General features: G+C 37.2%; 1 protein-coding gene across 1 annotated transcript in view; it reads right to left on the bottom strand.

The window, feature by feature from the left end:
• Nucleotides 1-3,393: 3,393 nt before the first annotated feature.
• Nucleotides 3,394-19,175, bottom strand: part of RABL3 (RAB, member of RAS oncogene family like 3) — a 30,399-nt gene continuing 14,617 nt past the window's right edge. Inside the window, exons 4-8 of the mRNA XM_036111737.2 lie at nucleotides 17,626-17,740; nucleotides 13,999-14,149; nucleotides 9,956-10,027; nucleotides 6,656-6,694; nucleotides 3,394-6,102 (exon numbers count right to left, since the gene is read on the bottom strand). Of these exons, the coding sequence (XP_035967630.1) occupies nucleotides 6,037-6,102; nucleotides 6,656-6,694; nucleotides 9,956-10,027; nucleotides 13,999-14,149; nucleotides 17,626-17,740 (443 nt within the window). The 3' untranslated portion in view covers nucleotides 3,394-6,036. The remainder of the gene's footprint in view (nucleotides 6,103-6,655; nucleotides 6,695-9,955; nucleotides 10,028-13,998; nucleotides 14,150-17,625; nucleotides 17,741-19,175) is intronic.

Here is a 19,175-nt window from a genome sequence, read left to right on the forward strand (position 1 = left end):
TATTTTTCCATAAACTTCCTATGTTCTTTCCACTGAATCAGTTGTGAAGGCAGATTTAAGGAGTGTTTAAGCTCTTTCCTAAGGTGTGGGAGATTTCTGAAAGAGTAAGAAAGTGGTTACAGATCCCTGACTGCATGAAAATGACTTTGAGGGGCTTGAAAATTGAATACCCTAGCACCAAACTTTATGGATTTCTCCTAACTGGCTTAACTGTGTTTCCTTTTTCTGTTTTTATAATTGTGATGCAATAAAACAAGTATTTGCTTTGTATAACTACTATGTGCCACACACTGTGCTATATACATACAGGGGATATGAGAATAAATAAAACTCAGGAACTATCTGATTCTATGTCTGATGGTTTTCCATTTTAGTTACTGTAACCACACATTCATTGCTTTATTTTACAATTTTTGAGGACTTGCTATGTGCCAGATATACAAAAATGACTAACTCAGTCCTGTTCTCTACTAGAGCAGCATACTGGAGAAGACTGAAATGAACAGGCCATCACAACAGAGAACCATACCTGCTGTGACAGGGAAGGGCCCGGGTGCTATTGGAGGGATTGAGGGGCACCTAGTCCTGAATAGGAGGGCAGGGAAGGCTTCCCAAAGGAGATGATACCTGAGCCAAGTCTCACGGAATGAGTTGGATAGGGCATGAGCAGAGGAAAGAATGTGTGCAAACACAGAGAAGAGGAAGGACAGTGCATTTAAGAACTGTGTTTAGGGCAGAACAGAGGCATCTAGTGAGGGAAGACTGGGAAGGGGAGAGTTTTGGCAGACATCTGGAGCAGGGTAAGAGGGGTGCCTTCTGGGCAGGGTGTGGTTTTTAGCATTCAAAAGGACCCCCAGCGGAGAGAGCAGGTTGTGTAGGGACAAGGCAAACATATCCTGAGCCAGAACAGAGTCACAGTATCAAAGTCGTGAGCAACAAGAACAAAGATGCTAAAAACCAGGCAGAGGAGGATAGATTCAGTGAACCGATATAGGGAACATATGAGGTGGAGAATTTGAAAAGGACCAGGAATTGGAGACAACAGGTATCTGCTTCTCCCAGATTCTAGTAAAATTAGATTTACACTCTACAGAAGCTCCAGGAGAAAAGTCAGAGACGTTCCTGACTCACAAGCAACAGGGAGTGGAGAGAAGGTCCAAAACCAAGTGTAAGAAGTGATGATGAAAGCTCCAGACTCCTTCTTTCACTGCACTTCCAGAGAATGCTATCAGGAAGTGTTTTACCCTCCAGCCAGGAGCCTGGAAGATTCTTCTCTAGTACAGTAACCTATATTTTGATAAATAATAAATATAAAAGGTAAATTTTTTCTGGAAATACTTCTTTTAATAAGGTGATGTCTCTCCCCTTAGTTCATATACCCATGAATTAATAATTCTTATTTGTAATTCTTATTTCTGGAATAAGACAGGATTCAGCATCATTTAATCTTATTTTTTGGTTTTACAGATGTGTTAAGAAAATTTGTCATACGTAAGTAGATATGAATGGAAGGAATTTTGTTACAATATCACTTCTCCTTCTAAATTAAATATCAAAAATCAGATAGTGATCTATTATTAAACATCATTTTTAATGACCTGTCAACAACTGAGTTAGGTTCTTCTTTAATTTTGTTGCAAGGAAATAATTGGAAACCTGATTGGAAGAGGCTTGGTTACCCAGCTATTGGAATCACTGACTTTAATTAAATGTTACCCTTTCACTTAGATGTACCTTTTCTAACTCACTCAGAAAGGGTTGGGAAAATAAATATTAGTTTTATACTCCTTCGCCTGTATAATTATTTGTCACAAAAATGTTATTTTGATATTTTGATAAACCAAGCAAGAAGCCTTGCCACGAAAGAATGTGCCGCAGCCTTGGATATTTCTTACCAAAACTCTCTTTGGTTTGTTCTCAGGAACTCTTCCTTGAGAGCTCTGAGTTTTGTTTTTTTTTTTTAAATAATTGTGTGAGTGGAACAAAATCCTTAAATAAAACTAATATTTAGAATTGTCCTTTTGTTGGCATCCTAAGACATTTACATCCTGGGGCAATATACCATATTCCTAGGTAAGGAAGAGGTTTCTTTTCTGTTGTGGGAAAAGGACGATTGTGAAAGCACGCACAGGTGGGAAGTAACTGGTATCGAGCTGTGTTCACAAGCTGATCAATTTTAACATACATATGCAGATTGATGACCTGGAAAATGATTCCCCTAAAACTATCTGTGCCCATGTACCTCTTGGAGGGGATATTTGTACCCATCCCAGTTGGATGACCACTGATCCACACCAAGAAAGTGGAAAACATTACATCCTGGGACCTGGGGATCGTTACAGGGCAATGCGAAGGAGCGTGACAGGCCTCCAGAGCAATCACTCCAGGATGGACTTGGAGGAGTTACAGTTAGAGGGTCTCCAAGAAACAGATGGAACTGATAGATATACTTGATGGGACTGAGCAAGGTTTTACATCTTTGTTGGGAGTTCAGGGGTTTTGTCTTTGCCCAGTACTTACTGATGGCCTTGGTAAGGCTTAGTGATTAGCCAGCTGAGAAAACAAATGTGGTACAAGAGAGGACCGTGGATAAGATGGCAAGGCATCTTATTAGAAATAGATACACCTGGAATGTAGAACATGGTACTAATAAAAATGGTAGCAGTACATCAAAAACAATCATTTCCTGTCTTGCTGATAGAGGATGTGACAATCATTTCATGATTGCTGTGGCATGTATAACTTTGAAAGAGATGAGTGGCTCAGTTCATTAAGGTGAGATCACGGAAAGGAAGCCCAAGGCGAATTTTGATGAGCTGTAAAGGTGCCATTAAGTAGAGAGTCTACATTCCATATATTCTCTGCTTTGCAATATGAGTTTATTATCTTTCCCAAAGTGTGGATCCTGGACTATTTGCATCAGAATCACCCGTTTTGCCTGTTAAAAATACAAAATCCTGGTGCTATCCTATGTACACAGAATTGGGCAAGTGCGGGCAGATGAAATCCCAAGATTTGCATTTTAAAAACTTCTGCGGATTTTTATGCACATTTGAGTTTAAAAGCCATTGCTTTGAGTCTTTACATGGAGGTGCTAATAGTAACTGAAAATCGGACTCCTTTCGGTAGGCTCCCACTCCAATTTTGCCTCAGGCAAACATACCAGGGCATATTTAAGAGGCTCAGGGTTCTCTCAGGGCTACATCACCTGGAACATTTCCTCTCCTACCACAGTGATTTAACTCAGTCTGGGGACTACAGAGGAATGAATTTTTTATTTCTTTCTCCTCCTTCTCCCCAAACAGTATCCTCCTCTGAATTTTAACAGATATTAAATCAATGCAGACATCCTGTTAGACCTTCAAACTTCTTAAAATAGATGCTACCCCGTGCTTTAAAAATTTCAATTAAACCAACATTTATTAAAAACCCATAGAAGGTCCTCCCTAGGCTGGGTGCTCTGGCATACACTGTTGAAATGGCCACTTGAAAGCTCTGGTCATGGCAGCAACTAGGAGCTCTTCATCTCAGTCTGATGGCCCAGCACATCAGTTCCACATAGTCCATTTTCAGAATGGACAGATAAACGGCAGTGTCAAGGCACTTGGAGTCCGCCGTAGATTCCTCAAGTTTAGGGACTTCTGAGAACCCAAGATAAAGCTGATATGGATCGACCCCTTTGGGAGCAGCAATTCTTTTCAGAGCACAGACGTGGAGAGGCCAATCCAAATCTTTAGTCGGATTCCAACGAAGGGCCCTGCCACCCTCTGAGGGACAGACGAGTGACCATATGCCTTCACGTCTGGTCGCCTCCACCATACATAACAACATCGGTTAGACAGCTGAATCACAACAGGAAAAAAAATCTTTCTCTATTGCCAGTCACTTGTTCCATCAAGAAAATTAAAGATTTAATTAACACTTTTCAGGAAGTATTTCAGTATTTACATTTGTTCGTTATCCAAAAGCAATTTTGATGAGCAGGTCTCAGGAAATCTTAGCAAAAATTATGCTTCTTTTTGAAGAACTTTGGCTAATAACAATAACATTCATTTTGGCAAACAGCCTTGTTTTGCCGCTACTAATACTTGCAGCAAATTTACCTTAGATTAAAGATCATTTTTTCTCAGAAAACTATAATCCAGGGAGTCAAGCCTGACAGCAAGAAGAAATGGAGTTGAGGAGTACTGTTAAGTTTTCAAGGCTGACCCTGAAGCCATCAGTGATGGGTTACTTTTATTTTTTAATAAGGGAGAAAATAAAGAAAGTGAGATAGATTTTTTTAATTAAGGGCAAGAAAGAGGAAGAAAGCGGGAGAGAAGGAAAGGGTTATATATTAATTTTTGCTTTTGTATTGTTGTATTTTATTTTTTCATAATGTAAGTATAATTTTTTTGAATTTATTTTCTAAAAGAGGAATACAAAGAGCTTTAGCTGGTTCAGGTCCTTGTGTGTGCATTTGCTCTCTGCTTCCTACCTGCACAGCCGGTCACAGCAGGCTTGTGCCAAGCTCCACAGACAGAGCCTGATTTGCATAGCTCTCCTTTGGGTGAAAAAAGAAATCAGGGCTAAGTCTTGTGACTGACGATGGGAAGAAAGACTGGAGAATATTCTAGCTGATGAAAGGTGCTTTAAAAATCCTTTTCCAAACTCCTCCAACTGCCTTTCTAAAAGCACTGGCTAACATTCTTATTCTAAGATCCTCTTTTAGCATACCTTGATTTCCAAAGTACTTCTGAAATGTAATTAAGATGGAAGAGAAAGCGAATTTAGTGTTTTTTGCCTAGTTTTAAAATGAGAAGCTGAAATTGTGTGCTTATTAGTTTTTTTTAATATGGAACAAAATCAGCAGTGCAAAGACCTGCCGCAAAGCCAGAGCAGGAAAATGGGTGTTGAATAAGGCAGCAAATTGCAGTTTTTGGAAACGAGGTCTCTATATTAAAGAAGAACCAGGGCAGAGAGAATTAAACAAGCAGAAAAGATGGGTAAAAAAAGTAACGATGAACAATTATGCATACGCACACATACACCACCACCCTCAAAAACGGTGGATTATGAAATCTAAGAATCCTAGTCCATAATTCATGTAAATGTGTTGCTGTGGAACTTATTTTTACTTCTCTCCATAAATACATTGTTGACACAGAGAATAATATTCTTAGTTTACTGACTACAGTTAAGAGACATTTCAGGAGCTGACTTTTCCTTAAAAAACACAGAAACCCAAGAGGCTATAAATCTCTCTTGCTGCCCTCGTGAAGGTCTGAGATCTCACCCTACCTATTTCCAAATAAAAAACAGTAAGACAGTGCAGACATCTGGAACCTAGAGTGAAGGATTTAGTGAGCTCTCCATTTCTCGGAGAAGTCTTCTTTTCTGGTACCGCTGTTCTCTATGTATTATTAATCTATTTATATTTAACTCCACCTAGGAGTCCGCCTCTTCTAGCCACTGAACCTCTTGCAAAGGAGAGGAGAGGGAAACAAGGGCTGCTATTCTTAGGCATCCTTGTGTGTGATGAGAGGGGACACAATTAAATAACACCCTTTTGCTTCTTTGAAAATGACAGAGACTGTTTGGGGTGCACGACCCAGGGCTGGCTAACATAACCTTTCCCCTCAAGAGGGTAATACAACACAGATACATTTTGAAGTACTTAATTAAGCCTCCAGCAAGGAGTGTGGGAAAATTACAGATCCATAAAAACCTTCCAGTTCTGGGAAGAGTAAATTTTCTCCGCAGCACTCTGTCATTGCTCATTTACTGCATCATTTTGACAACATCTCATATTTCCATAAGGCTTTTACATAATCTATAAACAGGGACAGAAAGGTGAGGAACAGAGAGGATGGGGACAAAGTTTGGACCTCCCACACAGTCACTTCCTTTCAGCTTTCCATTAAAGGGTGAGGCTGAAGGGTGGTGGTATTTTAAGATGATTCTGCGAAAAGGCTGAAACATTAATAGTCAACACGGCAAGAAGGAAGCTGTGCACAACGCCACCGCTTGCTCACTCTTCCAGACGATGAGTGTAATTCAGTCATAATGAAGGCTCTTTAATGTTCCTCCCCCAAACCTCTTCCGATCAGGAAAGCCTGGAATCTGTAGGCAAGAAAGAGAATCACGTTAAGTCTCAGCACGCAGAGTTCAAATGCTAATAGCCTTTACCATTTTCTCCCTTATTTTCTGTGTCTCTATGTCGGCCTGTTGTTCCTTAAAGAACCATCCCTCTGAGGTTTTACTCAGATCAAATAATAAAATAAATTCTACCAAAATGGAAAACATTTGCCAACAAATTGGTGATACTGTCATCTAAATCAGGGAAGATGAAGGTGAATCTCAGAACATCCACCAATTGCACTTTTATCTGAATTGCCTGCATCATGATGGGTTCTGCATATATACTTCTGGAGTCTTAAGCAAATGATTTCCTTCTATTATTTTATAATATAACCTTATTCCAGCACTCTTTTTGTTTCTTAGAACCTTATTTTCCCTTGATCTGATTTTTTTCCTTTTGTGTCAAGCAGGACAGAAGAAAATGCTTGTGCCTACAAAAGATTTCCCCTTTTTTTTTTAACCACTTCTAAAAGTAAATTTGGAAATCACCTCTCTCCAAATTTAAGAACCCACTTTATCAAGAATAGATACAGACCTGATTACCTTCTCTTAGAAAGTATCTCTTCTCTATGACCTGTGAGAAACAAATAAAGATTTTAAGGGCTTAGCAAACATCCCTGGAAAAGTGGTTCACTGCAGTTGCCACTAATGGGACTAAAAGGCATATATCCAAATTAAGAGTCTTATGGACATCTAGTACAATGAGTTACATCTAGTGCTAATAAGATCACGATTGTGGGCGTATTTCCATAAAAGCTTGCCTCATTCCCCAAAGCATTAATAACAGATCAAAAAATAAATAACACACAAAAATGACTAAATAATCAGAGAATGACATAGTAACTCATGCAGTTCCCGGTGTTCGGAAGCAAATCTGGCTCAAAGTTTCCTAGCAATCAGCCCAAACACACAAACTAGAATCCATAAAAGCAGATCCCTTTTACTACTACAATGGTACGGCTATTCCTTACAAAGGAGTCTCTGTAATGTAGTGAACTGCCACATCCCTGGGGTAAGCACAGTGATAAATTCCGTAGGTCCTCAATGAAGACCAAAAGCATTCAATGAGCTTCTTTCCATGGACTGAATCTGCACCCTTAATTCAGTAGTTTCAGAACTGTCTGTATTTGGTCAGCAGGAGAAATGAGGTAAAGCAGTGGATGTATCTGCACAAATCCATCACTACTATTGCAAAAGCTTTCAAAATATATGCCCTAATATATTGAGCTTAAATGGGTTTAGAGTTTAAAATTCAGATGATAGAAAATAATTTCAAAAAATAATGAGGGGTACCTGGGTGACTCAGTTGGTTAAGCGTCTGACTTCTGGTTTTGGCTCAGGTCATGATCATAGGGTGGTGAGATCAAGTCTGCTCAATGGGGAGTCTGCTTCTCTCCCTCTGCCCCTCCCCCGTGCTCACATGCGTGTGTGCGCACACACTCTCTCTCTCAAATAAATAAATCTTTAAAAAAAAATAATGAATTCTGTTCTAACACTTGAGAAACTGTAATGTTTGCAGAGGCAGTATGATTTTCTTTACACAGAGCTGTTGTGATTAAGAAAAGCCAATCAGTAAGAATACAGATTAGCTGCAGATTAAGACACTGGAATCCAGAATTATGAAGCTAAGAGTTCCCTTGAATAAGAGCATGGCATCTTCTTCCAGGGCTATGCCACCCTGCTTTCACTGCCTTGATGACCAAATCATCTGGATTCTTTCTATCTTTGAGACTATGGCTGGGTTCCTTTTAGCTACAGGAGACCCAAGGTAAGGTTGCATTAACTGGCCCCAGAGGTAGAAAAGCTGGTTTGTGATTAGCATAGATCTCAAGATGCTCGATCCTACAAAAACCAAGAAGAGGCTGCCTTTCTTTGCCTCCACAGCAAGTCAGGAAAATCCTATCATTCTAGAGTGGGGTTGGAATTACTACTAAAGGGAGTCTGGAGGAAGAGCTAGATTCCCTCTTGGAAAATAAATCTTTATACTAAATTCTGGAAGATACGACTGAAAACTGGGCAAAATTTAGTTGCCGGGTCCTGTAGTTTCAGGCAACCACCCTAGTCTGGAGGTCAGGCCAACCTCCTAATCCATATACCTTTCATGGCGATTTAGGTAATGAAAGAGAAGCTACCTTTTTGCTGTTGCTCGTAATTCCCTACTCTCAACTTGCAGCATCTTCTCTTAATCTAAATCTTGCTCTCTTCTTAAAACTCACCAAGATCCCTCTGATTTTTTTTTTAAATCAAGTCTTGGCTGACAACTCGGGTCACACTAGTCTATCACCCATTGTTTCTCTAGGATCTAACTTACTACATATTTAAAATTTTTTTATTTTTTCTTGAAGTATAGTTGGCATACAATATTTTGTTAGTTTCCGGTTATTACAACATAGTACTTTGACAATTATATACATTGCAAAATGCTCACTACCATAAGTGTAGTCACCATCTGTCACCATACAAAGTTATTACAATATTATTGACTATATTCTCTGTGGTGTGCTTTTCAACCCTGGGATTTATACATTTTATAACTGAAAGTTTGTATCATTTTATTCCCTTCACGAATTTCCAAATTAACAAATTATTAACAAGTTGAAGCACCATATTGTGGAATCTTTCTGTGTCAGACAAAGATCTATATAAGTTGCTGCTCTCAGGGGACAGAAGAAAGTATCAGATGGGGACATGGGTCTACACTAAACGGCAGCTCTTAAGTTTGAAGTCTGAAAATAACGTGGAGAGAAAATACGGTCCTTTGCAGTGCTTCCCAACATTTTGCATGTCATGGCACATTTAGAAAATACGAATATTCGTACAGCACACTGGGCTAAATGAAGGGGGCTGCCGATCACTCAGCCAGGGGGACTCTGGTTGCTTGAACTGAGGGACTCGCTAGGTCAGCACACCGGTACTGTATCTGCCACACTCCAACTGGGAAGTTGTGCGATGAAGCAAAAATTTCCCAGTGGTCTAATATTAAACAGGGAGGGGTGTGGGGCTTATCTTAACATGGCATAATGGACAAAAGGGCCAAATATTAGGTTCCTAGATGGTAAAAGAAAAACAATTCATAAAAAAGAGCTATGAGAAGGGCTGTGTCTTTCTTGTTCCCTTAAAAGGAAATGTAATACAGAAATTAATCTTTTTCCATAATACATACAGAAATACATTCTCTTTTACTTTACTATGTCATGTCATACATTAGGCAAACACCTTAAACTTGGTCAACACTATGTGTGAGGCAGCCATACGGCCTTGTGAAGGAAAGACAGACAGTGCTCTAAATTCGCAGTATGCTGAGTCATTCTACATTTTCATTCCAGTTCAGGACATAAGACGATGCTAGCAAGAGTCAATATTTGGAACGCAAGTTTTCTGATAGGGAAAATCAGGGAATCTAGGAGATGACATAACCTTAAAAGTAAAGGTAACATTTATGGGGAGAATAATAATAGCTGAGAGAGCAAAAAGAACTCAGGGCTTCAACTGAGCAGAATCTCCTGGGTTCGTGGGGGTTGAGGGGATGTGAATAAGGACAAAAAGAGCTGGAAAACAGGAAAACATAATTTGTTTTAAGGAGGGAAATCAGGTGTCTTTTAAAATAGCTCATTTAAATCCAGTAGCTCTCATCCTTTGCTTAGAGAACACCGGTGATAAAATAAATACGTCAGCAGGCCTTGAGCAATTATACCAACAGATAAGAGAGATCAAAACAAGTATTCAGGCTATGAAGTTCAGGACAAAGGAATAAAAGGACAAAGCATTCTACAAAGAATTTAAACCCTCATAATATATAAATTAAGTTTAAAAAAAACTTAATTGAAGCTATTACCTTATCAAAAAACCTACTGAGCTTGACAGCATTGGAAGAACCTGCAGCTAAGTACCGTGGATTTGTGCAATCCTAGAAGATAAAACACAAGATGCACCATTAAAAGTTAAGAAACATAAGCTCTTTGTTAGTCATTACTGTTCCTGTTGCACATTTCTATAATAAAATGTTAGGCATCATACTCTCATAAAATAGTCAAGTAATTTTCAAGTTATGACGGCACAAAGCAAAGAGGAAAGTGCTAAAGGAAGGTAAGGCCACGTTTTGCTATTTACTGAATTCTAAAGGACATTGAACCAATGTATTCATCATCAAATAATTCATAAAGGAAGACAGGATTGCTAATCTTACTAATAACAAAATCAAGACATTAATCATGTGACCTACCTACATTTACCCTAAAAGCAGAAACAGAGCCATTAAAAACTGTTAACACTTCATTTTTTAGTACTAGTTACCCACCGGCATCATCTAATTAAGTACTACGCAGTTCATACAAATAGCAGGAATCATGAAAATACGGAGTTAGGGGAGCAAAGAACACACAAAACAGCTGCCAGGGATTTCTCACTCATTGAATGCAAAGTACTACACCATTTGGTAGGCCATAAAGATAATACATGACATAGGTATATTTTTTGATAATAATAAACAATAAAGAGTAAGTTTATTATTAAATATCATTAAGTATTATTATTTAATGGCAATTAAATAATAATAAATAATAGATATATTATTATTAAATAGGATTTTGAAAAATAGGAAAAAATGGGGCCCAGAAGAGACCAAACAATCTGGAACATTACAATGAGATAACTAGTAAATTACAATGATCAGTAAAGATCTCAAAAGGTTTATTATCCTTTTCCTGGAAATTCAATGTTAAGTTGCTTTTGCTTGTAATAATTAACTTGCCACCTCAAGAGAGAGCACTTTGAATTTTACTTCAAATGCCATCTAAGACCAAACTCTGAAGATATCGTGTAGGCTCCTTTACAAAGATGGTATTTGTCTTTCAGTTGCAGATGGTCTGTGTCCCTTGGGCAATTACTGAAATCACTGTTGTTGCATTTAGTCTGTTTTGTAATCTCTAAGCCCACATGATTCTTTTCTGGTAAATTTTGTAATAATCACCTATTTTATCCATATATAACATTTCGAGGCTCACATTTTTAATTTTGGCTGGAAGCTAGAATACATTTCCAAAACCACACACAAAAAAGAGACTACAACAAACTTTTCAAAAATCACAGCGTACTAGAAAAATTAGGTCTTTGAAGCCAGCAAGCTTTGAATCTGAGTATCTGTCCCAACATCTCTAGATTGTGTGACATTGGCTAGGTTACTATGCCTTTAAATTTGGGCTTACTCATTTGTGATACAAGGATAACATAATACTTATCCCACAGGATTTTTGTGAAAATTAAGTAAGTCAATGCATGTCTGGCACATACACAGCAGGTACTGAAATATTAGTTCCCTTCTCTTTTCATTTTAAGAAAATGCTATCAGATCTAATTTTCAGGCACAAAAGCACCTAACATAGTAAAAGTTAATTCCATGTATGGATCAAATAGACTGAAACATCATCGTGGAAACTGTTATACTTGAAATAATGTCTGAACACATTTATACAGCAGTTGGGGCACGTAAGAGACAAACCTGAGGTAGACTCGTGTTAGACATGTTTTACAAAATGGATATGGATTACATAGTCATCACAATGTCAAGACTTCAGAGATGATTACAAATAGGGCTATAGTGCTAAATATAAAAACTAAATCAAACGGCAAACAAGCAGACCCTCCCAAAACTGAATTCTAGGGCTCAAAGTTACAGGTTGACCAGGCCAGAGAAACCCTATGATTTTAGGATGAGAATTTTAGAGTTTAAAGAGCCATCCAGTGATCATGGCTGAGGGCAAAGATTGAAGATTAATAGTTTTAAATAGCTTGTCTAAGCTTGAGAAAGGAATATTAACTAGGGAAGATGCTTCGATATAATCACTTTGAAGTAAACAGAAAAAAATCTATCCTAGACACAATAAGCCTAACAGGATTTTAAAAAATAAGTAATCATCTCCCTCCCTATTTATAATTTAAACCAACCTGTTTTTCAAGCACAAGATGGTAACTTTGATTCTATCTTTGATATATACATTTATGATGATTCTTACTTTTTTTTATAGTTTTAAGGAACTTCATACAGTAACCAAAGATGCTAGCACTAATATTGTCACATTACATTTTTACTTGAGGCTTTATACTTACTTGCTGAGTCTGACTGCTATCTTTCTGAAACTCGTATCAAATTTTCCTCCTCATTTTTTCTTCCCCTGCATCCTCAAAACCCTCTTGTTTCTGCTGTGTTCTTGAAGCTGTACACTGATAACAGGCCAAAAGTATGTTGTATGTGGACTCTGTGGAAACCATGTGTGCCAAAGTACCACCACCTGAGTACCTTTATACCTTGTTAACAATTAAAAGATGGCCCTACCTTGAAAGGAAAACAGGAAAAATACATATCTAGGTGATTGTCACAGAAACCCACAGGCATTACAAATAGATACATTCCAAAATACATTGAAAGTAATTACTGGAACAAATTAAGTGTATTCAATGGTAATTTCCCATTGGAGATAATGTTCAAACAAAGTAACTTCAGCACTGCTTCTGATATGATAAACTCTATGTAACAGGAGTCCTCTGGAATACCACAGTCCAGTGCAACTAGCTGGGGCATTTCCACTGAATATTCCATGGTGGCAGGTGAGAAAAATAAGGTACCCCCCACTGCAAAGCAGAATGTAAAAAACAATGGAATGGCAAGCAGCAGTTGATTTAGTTATGGGGTAGAGGTTGGTTTGAACCAACCAGTGTTCACAAATGTTGATTTACAGGGTAACGGCATCAGAATTATCTGAGTCATTAGTTAAAATTATAGAGTCTTGGTCCTCCTGTTAGACCTTATGAATAAAAAGCTCCAGCTGTGGGGCACTTATTCAGATTGTTTCACAGCTACATTGATAACATGAATATGCAGTCAGGTTTGGGTAATTAGTGATCTAGATGATTTCTAAGAGTTCTTTCAACTCTAAGATTCTAAATGTTAGCTGGAGAATAATTAAGTGGAAAAGAGGCTTAATTGTAGAGCGCTGGCTCGGGAGTCAGAGTGCCTGGTTTGACCTGTGTAACCATGGCCTAGTTACCTCTCTCTGGCTCTAATCTTCATCTTTAAAATGGAAATACTTACAGTACCTACCTTATAGTGTTGATGTGAAGACAAATCTGAGATAATGTACATAAAGCTCTAGAACAGTGCATGGCACATAATAAGTATTCAGTAAACTACAGTCATTAGTATTATTAAACCACCACTACCACCATATGTCTGGAATTGCCAGGGCACTGAATGTGTTGCAGAAATCCTACTTGTGAACAATGACATATAAACTGGGGCTAAAGCTGCTGGCCAGGATCCTTCTCTGGGCAACACTATCTGGCTTATGTGAGAACTTTTCTTAGCCTTTTTAGCGTCCGGTTCAAACTGAGCTACATATGTCAGGAAGAAACTCAATGCTCTATACACACAAGTTTGTCTCAACTACTGCTCATGAAGCACTCCTAGTTTACACTTTGTAGTTTTCTCACTTATCTATTTGTTTGCCCTTTAAGTTAAATTCTGTAGTTGAAGAAGCTGAGAGGCTTTTCTAAAGCAAGAATACTCAAGGTGTCAGTGACCCTTCTTTGTCACCTTAATTTATTCTGATTTTGGTATGATCTTAAAAAATCTTTTCAAGAGCCCATGATTTATAGTATTCATAGAACAAAGTTTGAACATTCCAACAGATCAGCATACAAGGAAGTTGAACTGACTGTCCCCCTCTGACAGTCTATGTTGATTCTAATATTCACTACATTTTGGACCAGAACCCAAATGCCTGATTTTTGTATAAAGCGTCTTTCATGAGAATTTATGACTTAAGTCTTTGGTTTTGCCTTTACCTAATGATAACACAAATACACATTAGTGAAAATACATACCAAATTAATTTCTTCTGCATTGAAATCTTCAGCCAGGAAAGCAGTTCTAGTTAAAACTTCATGGCGCTTGGTTTCATGAATCTGATCCAGTTTAGTCCCTATTACCAACAGTGGGATCTGGTTATCAGCAAACTGTTCCCGGTCATAATCCCTGTGATAAATAATAATGAAGAGGTGAATAAGGGGCACCTGGGTGGCTCAGTCAGTTAAGCGTCTGCCTTCAGCTCAGGTCATAATCCCAGGGTCCTGGGATCGAGTTCTGCATCAGGCTCCTTGCTCAGCAACACTGAAGCGTGGATCACTACATCAAAAACTAATGATGTGTTGTATGGTGACTAACATAACATAATAAGATAAAATTAAAAAAATAAATAAATGCAAGTAGTTTATACTATTCTACTGATACTTTACTGACTCTTGCTCATCCACCACCTATAAACCTACTTTTGTCCCAATTTCTTCCGTCTACTTGTTCATTTATCAACCCATCCTCGCCATCTATAGAGTTCCAACTATTCATCTAACTACTCAAAATTTATTTTCATGAGTCTCTATAGACTACTTGAATAAATGAATGCCCACCAGGTATCTGAAAGTAGGTTGACTTGACTTCTCCCAAAGCTCTGTCTTCTGAGGCTAACAGCTCAGGAATTTTTCTAGGTAGATACAGAGAGTGGATTCAAACCTCAGTGGAGCGAAAACACAAGAACCTAGCATGGCACTCAAACCTTTTGCCAGAGGAAAAAATGGCAAGCTTCTGGGGTATGCATAAGTTCTATACCTACCATACACATTTCTGTCTATGAATAGTAAAGAAAAATAGATCATTTCAGGAAATTAAGAACAAGGAGGCTGAAGGCCAGAAAAATCAACCATAGATGATGCTATAGTCTGGGGAAAGGTGGATTCAACAAATGGAAAGGAAAAGAAGCAGCTGAAATGCAAAAAGAATAGTAAAAGGAAAGAATTAAGTGCCAAATAATTGTTTGTCCTGACACAAGAGACATGGGAGACAGAGGACAGGTGATATGAATCACTTAGGGTTAAGGGCCTTGGGCCACTGGCTATTACAATCCTTTTTCCCCACCCCCTATTTTTACCCCAAGGACAGAGTGGTGTTCCTTCTATTACTGAAAGGAATATATAGCTCAATGTTGATCAATTAATTTAAATTCTATTCAGATATGAGAAATAAAACAGATTTGGATTTCTGACATGTTATAAACGCAATTTACAATAGTCAGCAAAATCCCGCTGCAAACACCTTATGACAGTAAATCAATATTGCACAATACAATCAATACAACCCAGTTGAGCACAGCTTTTCTTCCTCCTTTGACATTTTTCTTTCTCTTTGAATAATCTAAACTGGGGGGTGTGTAAGTGGGTGTGTGCAAAATTACCAAATCTTTTTGCCCTTCACAATAATCTTACAGAGCCTCAGTTATTGTTTGGCGTTGGAACACAGGTGTTTTGAACTATGTAACACCCCATTTCTTTTTTTTTTAAACCTGCATTTCTTAAAAATATTATCATTCTATTTATTGCTTCAAAGCCAATGATAGCTTGAGTTCAAGGCCTTTGATTCTGTTTACCAATATCAACACTAATTTAGGAGACGTTGTCTAAAATTGAAACTTGCTTTATTAGAGAATAAAGTTTTGAGAGTGTCCTCCTTTAGGAATATTTCCTTTTCCTATACTCACTAACTCTGGCTCACATACAAATTTTTGTATATATTTTATCAACCATCATCTTTGATAGATATATATCCCTGTCACTTGTAGTCTTGTATAATCTCTCATACATTAATAAATATAGGTATTATATATATAACATAAAATACAGACATGGCACAAGATATATATGTTGCACATTAACATATATATGTATTACATATGTAACATATATATGTTGCCATATATATTTAATTTGTTCTCTTACTTTTTAGCTTTTTTTATTCACTTTTTCATTCCTCTTACATCCAACTAGAAATTTGATCTCAAAGTCCTTTTTTTAAAAAAACCAATAGATGAAAAACTGATGGTGAATTTTATCATGGACGGATAAGGCTGGTAACAAGACAACATCACAAAAAGACAGACAACCAGGTATTGTAATTATATGTACAATACCACTTTGGCAAGAACAAAACACCAAAAACTGTGCATCTTTTAGACATTCTTTTCATATTTTAACTATCATTTTAGGGAAAATTTAGGATTCAGAGAAACAAGTTAAGCAGACACTCATTACAGGGATACAGTCAGCAAAATCCAGAATACAAGAAACTGGACAGGACAAGCAAGCCATCTTTCACAAATAAACTGCCAGAGAGTAAAAGAAAAAAAAAAAAGGAAGAGGAACGTAAGATTAAAAGAAAATAAACTAAATATAATGAGTAGACCTTATCTATATACTATTTTGAACAAACCAACATTTATGAGACATTTGGGGAATTAAAATAATATTTAATACTAAAGAATTATTGCTAAATTTTAAGTATGACAATTATATTTTGATTATATTAAAAAGTCCTTATCGTTTAAAGTTAAACACAGAAGTATAGATATAGATGAAATGATACAATGTTTAGGATTTGCTTTAAAAAATAAATGGAGAGACAAACTGTGTTCATGGATTGGAAGATGCAACAAAAATTCTCCCCAATTTGATCTATAGACTTAATGCAATTCAATCAAAATCCAAGCCGAATTTTTGTCAATATAGACAAGTTGATTTCAAATTTATATGGAAAAGCAAATGAACCAGAATAGCTAAACAATTTTAAAAAGGAAGGAACCACACTGCCTTATTTTAAGACTTACTATAATGCTACAATAATGAAGACAGTGTCATATTGGTCAAGGTACAGACACACAGATCAACTGTACAGAATTATAGTCTCAAAACAGAAACATATAAATATGGTCAACTGATTTTTGGCAAAGGAGTAAAAACAATGGAGAAAGGATCACCTTTTTAACAAACGGTATTGGGACAACTGGACATTCATATATGAAAGTCAACCTCAATCAAAGCCTCACACATTAACTCGAAACAGGTCACAGATCTAAAAGTAAACCTTCAACAATAACATTTCTAAAAGAAACACAGGAGAAAACCTATATGATCTGAGATTAGGCAGAGCTGTCAGACATGATACCAAAAGCACAATAATACAAAGGAAAAAATTAAGAAATCAGACTGCATCACGACGAAAAACTAATGCTTGAGAGACAACTGTTAAGAGAATGAAAAGACGATCTACAGACTGGGAGAAAAAATTTGCAAATCAAACATCTTACAAAGTGTTATTCTGGAGGGTATAATCTTTTTTTTTTTTTTTTTAAGATTTTATTTATTCATTTGAGACACAGAGATACAGAGAGAGAGAGCATGAGCGGGGGAGAGGCAGAGGGAGAGGGAGAAGCAGAGGGAGAGGGAGAGGGAGAAGCTCCCCACTGAGCCAGGAGTCTGATGTGGGGCTTGATCCTAGGACCCCGGGATCATGACCCGAGCCAAAGGCAGACGCTTAACCATCTGAGCCACCCAGGCGCCCCTGGAGGGTATAATCTTATGATTGATGTACCATGTCACACTGCAAGTGAAGAAATCTGGGCTTACCCATTTGTTACCAATACTCCAGTTGGCACCAAATCCCTGTTGAGAGCTTCCAATGACCAACGATACAAGTTTTGGGATGACTTCTTATTTGTTAAGTCATGTACTAAAATAATACCTAAAACAATCAAAGAAAATAATGTCAGTACTGCAACAATTCCTCTTCACTTCACACTGGCCAAGGGAAGCTTAGTGAATACAAGCGTTAGGTTGCTGAATAAACTTAGCATTTCAGTATGAGTAACAAACTCACACAATTAATTTAAAATTTCCTCTATAAATTCCTACAAATAATGAATTACAAAATTTTGTCAGTTATATAACTCTTTTTAATTCTACAAGGGCTGACAAAATGTCATTAGCTTTTAGACTTTTTTTCCTTCATTCAACACTTTATGAGTGCCTGCTCTGTCTTGTCCTAACTAAACGACCTCATCAATAAAAGGAATCAAAAGTACTTCAAGTATATAAGAAATTATATTCCTATAAAAGTTAATTGTTTCTCCACTGTGCATAGTACTGTCATAGATATCACACATACACTATTACTTATACTCAATAAAATACTAAATCATAAAAATTTACTAAAAAGATATTGATTTAATTTGATATAACTGCTACTTTTCAGTTGACAAAATGTTTTCCTATAAATCACCTGAGCCTAATCAACTCAAAAGTCTACTTTTTTAGTTATTTGAATTAATGGCTAGCTATAAAAAGCTCAATATCTTAGTTAATAAAGCAAAAGTAATATGTCACTTGAAGAGGGTAGGAAAAGATAGTCAAAAAGTATGAATAGTAGAAAATAGATGGACTTTTGAGAGATTGAGAAAAATAACAAAATGTAATGAAGCTCAGAAATACAATTAAATAGAATCAAATAAGGTAGCAGACAGGCAAAGCAGATAACTATTACAGTATTATAGACAAAAGAGGAAAAGCTTTAATACCTAGTAGAATTTAGAGTATTATCTTGTGGTCAAAAGACTACAGATTTTCAAACCCCCAACCCTTTCCTATGTTACCTAGATTCTACTGTGAAGAGAGGATGTGAAACTGATGATTCTTCTATCTTCAAGATGTGAGATATGTTAATTTGAAAAAGAAGGGCAGAAGAGTTAAGAATTACTTGGTTCCTCTGGTTTTTACAGACATTTGTGCAAGTAAGGTGCTTGTGCAAGTTATAGCTGTCTTGTTCTAGCTAGCTCAGATCTGTATCCCCCCGGCATCTGGAACAGAAACAGAGATCTGACACTGGCCCCATACTCAACTGTACTCCCTCTACCTTCCTCAATCAGGGCTTCTATTAGGCATTAAGGACACAAGATACAGGACAGGTTTAAAAAAGGAATAAAGAGTTACCATCAGCATTACGTGCTATACATTGTGCCTTACATGTGTTATCTAATTTGCTTTTCAGAACAGTCTTATGAGAAAGAATTAGCATCTTCATTTTACATATGTGGAAACTAAGGCTCACAGAGGTTGAGTTACTTGCCCGAAGTCACATGGTAAGTGAGGTAGTCAGAATTTGAACTCAGGTAATCTGACAG

This window comes from Halichoerus grypus, chromosome 1 (assembly GCF_964656455.1).
Source record: "Halichoerus grypus chromosome 1, mHalGry1.hap1.1, whole genome shotgun sequence".
NCBI classification, from domain to species: Eukaryota; Metazoa; Chordata; class Mammalia; order Carnivora; family Phocidae; genus Halichoerus; species Halichoerus grypus.